General features: G+C 43.8%; 1 protein-coding gene across 1 annotated transcript in view; it reads left to right on the top strand.

Moving 5' to 3' along the window:
* csmd2 (CUB and Sushi multiple domains 2) overlaps positions 1-13,934 on the top strand; it is an 899,615-nt gene that overhangs the window by 337,429 nt on the left and 548,252 nt on the right. The window contains exon 6 of the mRNA XM_071373664.1: positions 10,444-10,556. Within this exon, the coding sequence (XP_071229765.1) occupies positions 10,444-10,556 (113 nt within the window). The remainder of the gene's footprint in view (positions 1-10,443; positions 10,557-13,934) is intronic.

Below are 13,934 nucleotides of genomic sequence, written 5' to 3'. Positions count from 1 at the left end.
CTCCCTATATCGCCTGCTGTGTACCGGTGTCCTAGCTATCGTTAGCTAGCTAACTAGTCGTAAACAGAACGGCAGGAAAACAGTGCAGGTTGTTTGAGAAGGTGTGAACCCTAAGTAACCAGCCTACACATAGTCTGAAGTACAATACTAACGTAGTTACTGTAGTAGATCAAAGATGTGTGCTGGAAAACCTTGGTAGAGCATATTTGTATAATTTTGTTTACATTTTGCCAAAATGTAGTCTGATTTAGGTAGCGCAAATGAATGGATTAAATTAATATATGGACAGATCACTGACTAATATATAAACATTGATCTTTCTTACCTTTTATTTTTTGTATTTATCAATCAAATGTGTTTTAAAGCCCTTTTTACATCATCCGTTTACAGCCTAGAACACCAATTACAAAGCAGATGTAGAAGCCTTGTCGTTGACTTGTGGTAGTTCCCAGAGATAATGCCTAGGCTTTAACTCAGTGGGCTAAATCGGTCTTTGGGTGGACAAGCTGCATTCAGTTGGGTAACGTTGACCTTCTCTCAAAATACCCACATTCTTCTGAAATCTTGCTTGTTGCCAATGTCCATGGGTTAAGTCCCCTAGCTGGCACATAGCGTGCCCTTGGTCCGTACCCTTGGTTTTGTGGGACCATCATGGAAGCCTGGTGGCGGTCTGGTCAGTGGGCCAGACATAGTGTTTTGGGACCATCGTGGAAGCCTGGTGGCGGTCTGGTCAGTGGGCCAGACATAGTGTTGTGGGACCATCATGGAAGCCTGGTGGCGGTCTGGTCAGTGGGCCAGACATAGTGTTGTGGGACCATCATGGAAGCCTGGTGGCGGTCTGGTCAGTGGGCCAGACATAGTGTTGTGGGACCATCATGGAAGCCTGGTGGCGGTCTGGTCAGTGGGCCAGACATAGTGTTTTGGGACCATCATGGATGTCCGGTGGGACCACGACCTGATTTAGTGGAGACTGTCTGAAGAAAGTAGAATATCGAGAGAGTGAGGAGGGAGAAGGAAAGAACAAGGAGGTATTAAACTAGCCCAGCAACGCCCTTTATAAGACGCCCTTTCTAAGGAGCACTCCATCAATCAGAACACTTTCTCTTCCTCCTCTTTGTCTCTGTTCGCCGTGACTTTCAGACCTCCTTTCAAACCAGCACATATCTTAAAAAAAGAACGAGACAAAGAGAGAAATGAAGAGAGTGAGAGTTACAGACAGGGTGGAAAAATGATCTTTATAGCTCTTCGTTACTTATCTAATTCCATATTTATGAGAGGGTTAATCTCTAACGGCATATTCAACATCCTCCCTCCTCTCTCCTCGTCTCCTCTATCGCCTCCCTCCTCTCTCCTATATCTCCTCTCTCCTCTCCTCCTCTCTCCTCGTCTCCTCTTCCCAGGGTTTATCAGATTGGGGGACCTTGTCTTCCATCTGATGGCTGAATGTTAACAGGAGATGATCCCCCTTCATCTCAGATGGACATGTAATTTGTCTCTTCGTCAGGACTGACCGTTATAGCCTCAGTATAATGTGGTGCATGGGGAAAGTCATTTCCAAGGAAACCGTGTGTGTGTGTGTGTGTGAAAGTGTGTATGAAGGTTGGGATGGGTAGGATGGATGGTGGATCCATAATCTGTGTTTAAAATGTCCATAATCTAGTCATAAACCGAGAGAGGTACGTAATTCAGTCGTGGCACACCACTTGAGCAAATCTCTCTTGGCCAAACACATACAATGGAATGGCTGATGTCTGACCCACACATCACATACAATTTTACAAGTAACAAATCACTCCCACAGGCTCAATTACCCACTCAAACTTTATGTCTTGCATTCCCACACACACACACACACACACACACACACACACACACACACACACACACACACACACACACACACACACACACACACACACACACACACACACACACACACACACACACACACACACACACACACACACACACACACACACACACACACACACACACACACACACACACCCATTCCTCCATCCATTCCTCCCTCTCTCTTTCCATCCATCCCTCTTCCCCTCCCTCCCTCTATCCTTCCCTCACTCCATCCCTCCTTTGCTCCGGCAGGAATAAAATATTAATCCAATCAGATGAATTAATGAATAATGTTCACGTGTGTAAATTTTTTTTTAAAATAAATTAAAAAAAACTAATTTCAATAAAGGCCGACCTAGGAGTTGATTGATTTGCTGTGGAGCATTAATCTTGTAGAAGGCGCTACTCCCTCTTCCCAACTGTTATTCTATGGCTGAAGGATATGAGCCATACGTTTAAAGCCAGCAGTTAGGTAGGGAATGCCTAACGAGGTAAAGTAGAGAGAGATTGAGAGTTGATACACAACACCTGTTTCTAGTGTAATCGTGTCTGTTCGAGGACTGGGGCTGTCAATCTCGCTGTCAAATGTGCTTTTTGAAGCGACGAGTCTTTTCGTGTTTGAGACAAAAGGTCAATATTTGACTCCTGTTTCGAGTGACGAGCAACCGGGTGGTACGCGTTTAATCATTCATTTAATCAACATTTGTTAATTTCACTTTGCCACCTAAAATTATTCAGGAAAAATAATAAAATTTCTCACATAGTGTGGCCATAACACCTTCATATAACGAGCTAGGATTTGCCATTAAGTCAAACAGGTAGGCAACGCTGAAATTCCACCATTTGTGGCACAATTTACAGGGTGTGTAAACATGACAGTGTGTACAGGGTGTGTAAACATGACAGTGTGTACAGGGTGTGTAAACATGACAGTCTGTACAGGGTGTGTAAATGTGACAGTGTGTACAGGGTGTGTAAACATGACAGTGTGTACAGGGTGTGTAAACATGACAGTCTGTACAGGGTGTGTAAATGTGACAGTGTGTACAGGGTGTGTAAACAGTAGCATCTTACCCCTCACATGATGTGGTGACACGCTGTGGTGACACGCTGTGGTGACACGCTGTGGTGACACGCTATGGTAACATGATGTGGTGACATGATGTGGTGACATGCTGTGGTGACATGCTGTGGTGACATACTGTGGTGACATGCTGTGGTGACATGTTGTTGTGACATGATGTGCTGACATGATGTGGTAACATGATGTGGTGACATGATGTGGTGACATGCTGTGGTGACATACTGTGGTGACATGCTGTGGTGACATGTTGTTGTGACATGATGTGCTGACATGATGTGGTGACATGATGTGGTGACATGATGTGGTGACATGCTGTGGTGACATGATGTGGTGACATGCTGTGGTGACATGCTGTGGTGACATGATGTATTGATATACTGTGGTGACATGATGTGGTGACATATTGTATTGATATACTGTGGTGACGTGCTGTGGTGACAATGGATGCCTCAGAACAATGTTCCTACCTATATCTTCCTCCCTTTCTTTACCCCTCTCTGTCAAGCCTCGGAAACCTGAGGAAAGGCAACAGCAGTGACTAGGGTATGGGGAATGTCTTGGCAACTTCAAAAGAGGTTACCAGATTGTTCCAGGGAGGGTCGTCTTCAGACAGACAACTCTCCCAACAGACATGTCAGAACGTCGCATTTCGTAACCAAAGTTTGCAGGCAAAACCTTTTGCTGTGGTTTTAGTAAAGATAGTTGATGCACTAGTGAAACGCAGTCATTAAAAATAACCTCTGTGATCTTTCATCTTGATATCTACAGCCCCCCCCCCCCCCCGGTAACAAAATAGTAGCTAAAGCAGCAACCTGTCTGTCTCTCTCTCGCTCTCTGTCTCTCTCGCTCTCCGTCTCGCTCTCGCTCTCTGTCTCTCTCTCGCTCTCCGTCTCGCTCTCGCTCTCTGTCTCTCTCGCTCTCCGTCTCTTTCGCTCTCCGTCTCGCTCTCGCTCTCTGTCTCTCTCGCTCTCCGTCTCTCTCGCTCTCCGTCTCGCTCTCCGTCTCGCTCTCCGTCTCGCTCTCCGTCTCGCTCTCCGTCTCGCTCTCCGTCTCGCTCTCGCTCTCCGTCTCGCTCTCCGTCTCGCTCTCCGTCACGCTCTCCGTCTCGCTCTCCGTCTCGCTCTCCGTCTCGCTCTCCGTCTCGCTCTCCGTCTCGCTCTCCGTCTCTCTCTCGCTCTCCGTCTCGCTCTCCGTCTCGCTCTCCGTCACGCTCTCCGTCTCGCTCTCCGTCTCGCTCTCCGTCTCGCTCTCCGTCTATCTCTCGGTCTCTCTCATTTCAATTCAAAGGGCTTTATTGGCATGGGCAACATATGTTAACATTGCCACAACAAGTGAAATAGATAATATACAAAAGTGAAATATACAATAAAAATGTACAGTAAACATTACACTCACAGAAGTTCCAAAATAATTTCAGATGTCATATTATGTCGATATTCAGTTTTTTAATGATGTGCAAATAGTTAAAGTATATATATATATATATATATATATATATATATATATATATATATAAAATATATATATGGGTTCTATTTACAATGGTGTTTGTTCTTCACTGGTTGCCCTTTTCTGGTGGCAACAGGTCACAGCTCTTGCTGCTGTGATGTCATACTGTGGTATTTCACCCAGTAGATATGGGAGTTGATCAAAATTGGGTTTGTTTTCAAATTCTTTGTGGATATTTGTAATCTGAGGGAAATATGTGTCTCTAATATGGTCATACATTTGACAGGAGGTTAGGAAGTGCAGCTCAGTTTCCATCTCATGTTGTGGGCAGTGTGCATATAGCCTGTCTTCTGTTGAGAGCCATGTCTGCCTACAGTGACCTTTCTCAATAGCAAGGCTGTGCTCACTGTGTCTGCACATAGTTAAAGCTTTCCTTAATTTCGGGTCAGTTACAGTCAGGTATTCTGCTACTGTGTACTCTCTGTTTAGGGCCAAAATAGCATTCCAGGTTGCTCAGTTTTTTGCTTAGTTCTTTTAAGTAATTATATTTTTGTTTCTCATGATTTGGTTGGGTCTAATTGTGTTTCTGTCCTGGGGCTCTGCAGGGTCTGTTTGTGTTTGTGAACAGAGCCCCAGGGCCAGCTTGCTTAGGGGACTTTTCTCCAGGTTCATCTCTCTGTAGGTGATGGCTTGTTTATGGAAGGTTTGGGAATTGATTCCTTTTAGGTGGTTGTAGAATTTAACGGCTCTTTTCAGGAGTTTGATAATTAGCGGGTGTCGACCTAATTTTGCTCTGCATGCATTATTTGGTCTCTCTCTCTCTCTCTCTCTCTCTCTCTCTCTCTCTCTCTCTCTCTCTCTCTCTCTCTCTCTCTCTCTCTCTCTCTCTCTCTCTCTCTCTCTCTCTCTCTCTCTCTCTCTCTCTCTCTCTCTCTCTCTCTCTCTCTCTCTCAGCCATCTGTTGTTGGTTTCAGCTTAAAGGATTAACATTACAACAGTAAGGCTTTATTTTGTTTTATTTTTTATTTAATTTTTTATTATTACTTTGTTTCAGGGCTCACTTTAAAACTCACTTTAAAAAATTTAAACATTTTGCCCTGCCTCAAAAGCCCTGGGCTTTGGTATGTCTACTTAAGATATTTACAGGGCTGTACTTACATATACACGTTCACACAGTAATAAACACAGAGGTACACACATTCACACAGTATTAAACACAGAGGTACACACGTTCACACATTAATAAACACAGAGGTACACACATTCACACACTCACACACAAACGCATAGCTCTAAAGGGCAATCTGGGCCAGCAAGACATCAGTCAGCTGGAAAAACTGTCATGAGTAGGTTGGTTGACTCAATGATTCTGCTGCTCTGTCATTGGCTACTTTAATCTGCCATCATTGAAGTCATTTGAGGAGGGGAACAAGGCCGGACGGGCGTTCAGGAGAGAACCTCAGGTCCAAACTCAGTAAGGTTACACACTAACGTCTGTGGGCGTGGTGTAGCGTTTGGTTTGGAGCAAGGAGTCTGGCTAGCCAGGCAATTACATGAGTGTGCATTAGCCTTACAGGGCTTTATACTTACATAGCTTTAGACAGTGCCTTGCAAAATAATTCATCCCCCTTAAAGTTTTTCCTATTTTGTTGCATTGCAACCTATAATTTAAATGGAATTTTATTTGGATTTCATGTAATGGACATACACAAAATAGTCTAAATTGGTGAAGTGAAATGGAAAAAATAACTGACAAACAGAAAAGTGGTGCGTGCATATATATTCACCCCCTTTGCTATGAAGCCCCTAAATAAGATCTGGTGCAACTAATTTCCTTCAGAAGTCACATAATTAGTTAAATAAAGTCCAATCTAAGTGTCACATGATCTGTCACATGATCTCAGTATATATACACCTGTTCTGAAAGGTCCCAGAGTCTGCAACACCACCAAGCAAGCGGCACCATGAAGACCAAGGAGCTCTCCTAACAGGTCAGGGACAAAGTTGTGGAGAAGTACAGATCAGGGTTGGGTTATAAAAAAATATCTGAAACTTTGAACATCCCACAGAGCACCATTAAATCCATTATAAAAAAATGGAAAGAATATGGCACCACAACAAACCTGCCAAGAGAGGGCCGCCCACCAAAACTCACGGACCAGGCAAGGAGCGCATTAACCAGAGAGCCAACAAAGAGACCAAAGATCACCCTGAAGGAGCTGCAAAGCTCCACAGCGGAGATTGGAGTGTCTGTCCACAGGAGCACTTTAAGCCGTACACTCCACAGAGCTGGGCTTTACGGAAGAGTGGCCAGAAAAAATCCATTGGGAGACTCCACAACCATATGGAAGAAGGTACTCTGGTCAGATGAGACTAAAATTAAGCTTTTTGGCCATCAAGGAAATCGCTATGTCTGGCGCAAACCCAACACCTCTCATCACCCCGATAATACCATCCCCACAGTGAAGCATGGTGGTGCCAGCATCATGCTGTGGGGATGTTTTTCAACAGCAGGGACTGGGAAACTGGTCAGAATTGAAGGAATGATGGATGGCGCTAAATACAGGGAAATTCTTGAGGGAAACCTGTTTCAGTCTTCCAGAGATTTGAGACGGAGGTTCACCTACCAGCAGGACAATGACCCTAAGCATACTGCTAAAGCAACACTCGGGTGGTTAAAGGGGAAACATTTAAATGTCTTGGAATGGCCTAGTGAAAGCCCAGACCTCAATCCGATTGAGAATCTGTGGTATGACTTAAAGATTGCTGTACACCAGCAGAACCCATCCAACTTGAAGGAGCAGGAACAGTTTTGCCTTGAAGAATGGGCAAAATCCCAATGGCTAGATGTGCCAAGCTTATAGAGACATACCCCAAGCCACTTGCAGCTGTATTGTGGCTCTACAACGTATTGACATTGTTAGTTATTGTTAGTTATGCACGCTCAAGTTTTCAGTTTTTTTGTCTTATTTCATGTTTGTTTCACAAGAAAACACATTTTGCTTCTTCAAAGTGGTTAAGCATGTTGTGTAAATCAAATGATACAAACACCACAAAAATCGATTTTAATTCCAGGTTGTAAAGCAACAAAATTGGAAAAATACCAAGGGGGGTGAAAACTTCCGCAAGCCACTATGTTTACATTGCTTCACCCTTACACAGCTTTATCCCTACACAGCTTTATCACTAAACAGCTTTATCCCTACACAGCTTTATCCCTACACAGCTTTATCCCTACACAGCTTTATCACTAAACAGCTTTATCCCTACACAGCTGTATCCCTACACAGCTTTTTCCCTACACAGCTTTATCCCTACACAGCTTTATCACTAAACAGCTTTATCCCTACACAGCTTTATCCCAACACAGCTTTATCCCTACACAGCTTTATCCCTACACAGCTTTATCACTAAACAGCTTTATCCCTACACAGCTGTATCCCTACACAGCTTTTTCCCTACACAGCTTTATCCCTACACAGCTTTATCACTAAACAGCTTTATCCCTACACAGCTTTATCCCTACACAGCTTTATATTTACACAGCTTTATCCCTACACAGCTTTATCACTAAACAGCTGTATCCCTACACAGCTTTATCCCTACACAGCTTTATCACTAAACAGCTGTATCCCTACACAGCTTTATCCCTACACAGCTTTATCACTAAACAGCTTTATCCCTACACAGCTTTATCCCTACACAGCTTTATCCCTACACAGCTTTATCCCTACACAGATTTATCACTAAACAGCTTTATCCCTACACAGCTTTATCCCTACACAGCTTTATCACTAAACAGCTTTATCCCTACACAGCTTTATCCCAACACAGCTTTATCCCTACACAGCTTTATCCCTACACAGCTTTATCCCTACACAGCTTTATCCCTACACAGCTTTATATTTACACAGCTTCATCCCTACACAGATTTATCACTAAACAGCTTTATCCCTACACAGCTTTATCCCTAAACAGCTTTATCCCTACACAGCTTTATCCCTACACAGATTTATCACTAAACAGCTTTATCCCTACACAGCTTTATCCCTACACAGATTTATCACTAAACAGATTTATCCCTACACAGCTTTATCCCTACACAGCTTTATCCCTACACAGATTTATCCCTACACAGATGTATCCCTACACAGATTTATCACTAAACAGCTTTATCCCTACACAGCTTTATCCCTACACAGCTTTATCACTATACAGCTTGATATTTACATAGCTTTATCCCTACACAGCTTTATCCCTACACAGATTTATCCGTACACAGATGTATCCCTACACAGCTTTATCCCTACACAGCTTTATCCCTACACAGCTTTATCCCTACACAGCTTTATCCCTACACAGCTTTATCCCTACACAGCTTCATCCCTACACAGCGTTATCCCTACACATCTTTATATTTACACAGCTGTATCCCTACACAGCTTCATCCTTACACAGCTTTATCCTTACACAGCTTTATCCTTACAAAGCTTTATATTTACACAGCTTTATCCCTACACAGCTTTATCCCTACACAGCTTTATCCCTACACAGCTGTATCACTACACAGCTTTATCCTTACACAGCTTTAGCCCTACACAGCTTTATCCCTACACAGCTTTATCCCTACACAGCTTTATCCCTACACAGCTTTAGCCCTACACAGCTTTATCACTACACAGCTTTATCCCTACACAGCTTTATCCCATGGCGTTGATACTGATGCTGGTATTGATCTAAATGTTTACTTCCTTTTTCTGACTATTGGGTGGTGGATTCCCAGAATGCCTCAGTGTTTTGTGTTTGTGTGTGTGCATGCTTGCGTGTTTCTATGTGTGTTATCCCTTCTAGAGTAGAGTACTTGATCAGATCCTATATATTAATATTGTTGTGTGTGTGTGTGTGTGTCCGGATATACAGTAGAGTACTTGATCAGATCCTATATATTAATATTGTTACAGTAGAGTACTTCATCAGATCCTATATATTACTATTGTTACAGTAGAGTACTTCATCAGATCCTATATATTAATATTGTTACAGTAGAATTCTTCATCAAATCAAAATCAAATCAAGTTCATTTTATATAGCCCTTCGTACATCAGCTAATATCTCGAAGTGCTGTACAGACACCCAGCCTAAAACCCCAAACAGCAAACAATGCAGGTGTAGAAGCACGGCGGCTAGGAAAAACTCCCTAGAAAGGCCAGAACATAGGAAGAAACCTAGAGAGGAACCAGGCTATGAGGGGTGGCCAGTCCTCTTCTGGCTGTGCCGGGTGGAGATTATAACAGAACTATGCCAAGATGTTCAAAATGTTCATAAATGACCAGCATGGTCAAATAATAATCAGGAGTAAATGTCAGTTGGCTTTTCATAGCCGATCATTAAGAGTATCTCTACCGCTCCTGCGGTCTCTAGAGAGTTGAACACAGCAGGTCTGGGACAGGTAGCACGTTCATCAGATCCTATATACTGTAGTCTAGTCCCTACAGAGTGTATTTAATATTGCTGTTTCTTATTGTCAACAGTTTTTGATGAATATCATGGTGCTAAAATTACTTTATATGTTTTGATTCACTGAGAGTCTTTTTTGAGTGGTCCAGCTCCGGGCTATGAATGATTCAGTGTGGAATTAATACCAGATATTGTCATTCAGAACTAGAATATTTTGAAGGGCTTTTAGAGGTTTCCCAGTTGGTGTGTTATGTTTTGGTTCTTGTAGAAATACAATTGTCATTAAAGGAGTTGTTCCTCGTGTGAATCATCTATGTTGATAGTAGGAATAACTTGTGTCGGGGTTGTTTTCTAGCTTCACTTTGAATTGTTTGTAGTTCTGAGGCTGATACACTTCACGTCCACTGTGGAGCTGTACATTGATTAGCGTGCACTGTGTACTGTAGCTGTACATTGAACATCTTGTTTGAACTCAAACCCTCTCCTCTCCTCTCCTCTCCTCTCCTCTCCTCTCCTCTCCTCTCCTCTCCTCTCCTCTCCTCTCCTCTCCTCTCCTCTCCTCTCCTCTCCTCTCCTCTCCTCTCCTCTCCTCTCTGCAGGTTCACTGGTCCTAACCTACCATCTCCAATCATCAGCAGTAAGAACTGGCTAAGACTACACTTTACCTCTGATGGAAACCACAAGCTGAGGGGCTTCAGTGCCCAGTACCAAGGTATGACACACACACAAACACGCACATGTACACATTCACACGTCCCCAGGCTCATCACTCAGAGGGTCGTAGTTCAGGGCAGAAAACAGATGAACAGGAAAATGGATTAGTGTGTCCAAATGCAAAATACAAACCTCAATCTCATCTAATCTCACCTCCACTTTTCCTCTCATCTTCTCACAGATCAAAGCAAGGGATGAGGAGAGGGAAAAAGAGAGGGAGAGAGTGGAAGATTGAGAGAGACACACAGAGAGAGAAACAGAGAAAGAGAGAAAAAAAGAGAGAGAGAGAGCGAGAGTGGAAGATTGAGAGAGACACTGAGAGAGAGAGACAGATAGAGAAAGAGAAAGAGAGGGAGAGAGAGCGTGAGGAAGAGGGAGGAAGAGAGACAAGAAGAGGGAGGCAGAGGAGAGGAGAGGAGAGGAGAGGAGAGGAGAGGAGAGGAGAGGAGAGGAGAGGAGAGGAGAGGAGAGGAGAGGAGAGGAGAGGAAGATAGGATTACAGGTCCTGTGTTAGATAAATGTAAACAACGGGTGGTTCTAATCCTGAATGCTGATTTGTTAAAAAAATTTAGCCGGTGTCTCTTCCGCAAGTTAAACCGGCTAAATCTATGGTGTTACAAAGCCTTTTTACTCTGTCTCATCAGCCCAGCCTGGCAATTTATAAACTTGATCTCCACAATAAAAAGCATCTAGACTTCATCTCACATTTCTTTTAGACTATCATTTAGTTTTTAGTTTTCATTTCGGTTTTTCAATATTCAAATATGATCTCCAGCTGTCCCATAGTAATGAACGTGTCGGGACGAGACCGGCAGCGTTTCTCAGACAGTCAAAGTCATGAATCAGTTGGCATCATTTTTATGGAGATAAACAAAGAAATGTAAAAAAGGTCAAACTAAACCAAGTGCAGTTAGTTTGAAGTGATTGTGTTGTTGGCTGTGTTGTTGGCTGTGTTGTTGGCTGTGTAGTTGGCTGTGTAGTTGGCTGTGTTGTTAGCTGTGTTGTTGGCTGTGTTGTTGGCTGTGTTGTTGGCTGTGTTGTTGGCTGTGTAGTTGGCTGTGTAGTTGGCTGTGTTGTTAGCTGTGTTGTTAGCTGTGTTGTTGGCTGTGTTGTTGGCTGTGTAGTTGGCTGTGTAGTTGGCTGTGTTGTTAGCTGTGTTGTTGGCTGTGTTGTTGGCTGTGTTGTTGGCTGTGTAGTTGGCTGTGTTGTTAGCTGTGTTGTTGGCTGTGTTGTTGGCTGTGTTGTTGGCTGTGTTGTTGGCTGTGTTGTTGGCTGTGTAGTTGGCTGCGTAGTTGGCTGTGTAGTTGGCTGCGTTGTTGGTTGTGTTGTTAGCTGTGTTGTTGGCTGTGTTGTTGGCTGTGTTGTTAGCTGTGTTGTTAGCTGTGTTGTTGGCTGTGTTGTTGGCTGTGTTGTTGGCTGTGTTGTTGGCTGTGTAGTTGGCTGTGTAGTTGGCTGTGTAGTTGGCTGCGTTGTTGGTAGTGTTGTTAGCTGTGTTGTTGGCTGTGTTGTTGGCTGTGTTGTTAGCTGTGTTGTTAGCTGTGTTGTTGGCTGTGTTGTTGGCTGTGTTGTTGGCTGTGTTGTTGGCTGTGTTGTTGGCTGTGTTGTTGGCTGTGTTGTTGGCTGTGTAGTTGGCTGCGTTGTTGGCTGTGTTGTTGACTGTGTTGTTGGCTGTGTTGTTGGCTGTGTTGTTGGCTGTGTAGTTGGCTGTGTAGTTGGCTGCGTTGTTGGCTGTGTTGTTGACTGTGTTGTTGGCTTTGTTGTTGACTGTGTTGTTGACTGTGTTGTTGACTGTGTTGTTAGCTGTGTTGTTAGCTGTGTTGTTGGCTGTGTAGTTGGCTGTGTAGTTGGCTGTGTAGTTGGCTGTGTTGTTGGCTGTGTTGTTGGCTGTGTTGTTGGCCGTGTAGTTGGCTGTGTAGTTGGCTGCGTTGTTGGCTGTGTTGTTGACTGTGTTGTTGACTGTGTTGTTGGCTGTGTTGTTGGCTGTGTTGTTGGCTGTGTTGTTGGCTGTGTAGTTGGCTGTGTAGTTGGCTGTGTAGTTGGCTGTGTTGTTGGCTGTGTTGTTGGCTGTGTTGTTGGCTGTGTTGTTGGCTGTGTTGTTGGTTGTGTTGTTGGCTGTGTTGTTGGCTGTGTTGTTGGCTGTGTTGTTGGCTGTGTTGTTGGCTGTGTTGTTGGCTGTGTTGTTGGCTGTGTTGTTGGTTGTGTTGTTGGCTGTGTTGTTGGCTGTGTTGTTGGCTGTGTTGTTGGCTGTGTTGTTGGCTGTGTTGTTGGCTGTGTTGTTGGTTGTGTGGTTGGCTGTGTGGTTGGCTGTGTGGTTGGCTGTGTTGTTAGCTGTGTTGTTAGCTGTGTTGTTGACTGTGTTGTTGGTTGTGTTGTTGGCTGTGTTGTTGGTTGTGTTGTTGGCTGTGTTGTTGGCTGTGTTGTTGGCTGTGTTGTTGGCTGTGTTGTTAGCTGTGTTGTTAGCTGTGTTGCTGGCCGTGTTGCTGGCTGTGTTGTTGGCTGTGTTGTTAGCTGTGTTGTTGACTGTGTTGTTGGCTGTGTTGTTAGCTGGGTTGGCTAGCTCCTCTGAACCACAGTGTCCTGACGAGAGAACACATTTTCTATGACAGGCGAATCGCGCCTCATTAGCTCATTGTTATGGATGTATCCAAATAAATGTCATTAGAAAACAGCTTAAACAAAAACAAATGCAGCTACTGTTGATATTCTGTCTGCTCTGTTTGACGTGACTGTAAGTTAGACGTAGTTGGCTAGCTAGCAAGCAAGGGATTACAACGTTGACAGCCAGTATGGCAAATGGAACATTTAGAAGGAACGACTGGGTCGCGTCCATAGATTCAGAACGAAAAGATTGAACGACTGGGTCATTGCAAAAATCATTGAAGCTGGAGACTCATATCTCCCTCACTAACTTTAAGCATCAGCTATCTGAGCAGCTTACCGATCGCTGCAGCTGTACATAGCCCATCTGTAAATAGCCCATCTGTAAATAGCCCATCTGTAAATAGCCCACCTGTACATAGCCCATCTGTAAATAGCCCATCTGTAAATAGCCCATCTGTAAATAGCCCATCTGTAAATAGCCCACCTGTACATAGCCCATCTGTAAATAGCCCATCTGTAAATAGCCCATCTGTAAATAGCCCATATGTAAATAGCCCATCTGTAAATAGCCCATCTGTAAATAGCCCATCTGTAAATAGCCCATCTGTAAATAGCCCATCTGTAAATAGCCCATCTGTAAATAGCCCATCTGTAAATAGCCCATATGTAAATAGCCCATCTGTAAATAGCCCATCTGTAAATAGCCCATCTGTAAATAGCCCATCTGTAAATAGCCCATCTGTAAATAGCCCATCTGTAAATAGCCCATCCAACT

The sequence above is a fragment of the Salvelinus alpinus genome, chromosome 29, assembly GCF_045679555.1.
Source record: "Salvelinus alpinus chromosome 29, SLU_Salpinus.1, whole genome shotgun sequence".
In the NCBI taxonomy this organism is placed as follows: domain Eukaryota; kingdom Metazoa; phylum Chordata; class Actinopteri; order Salmoniformes; family Salmonidae; genus Salvelinus; species Salvelinus alpinus.
This window is presented reverse-complemented; position numbering and strand designations above follow the sequence as displayed.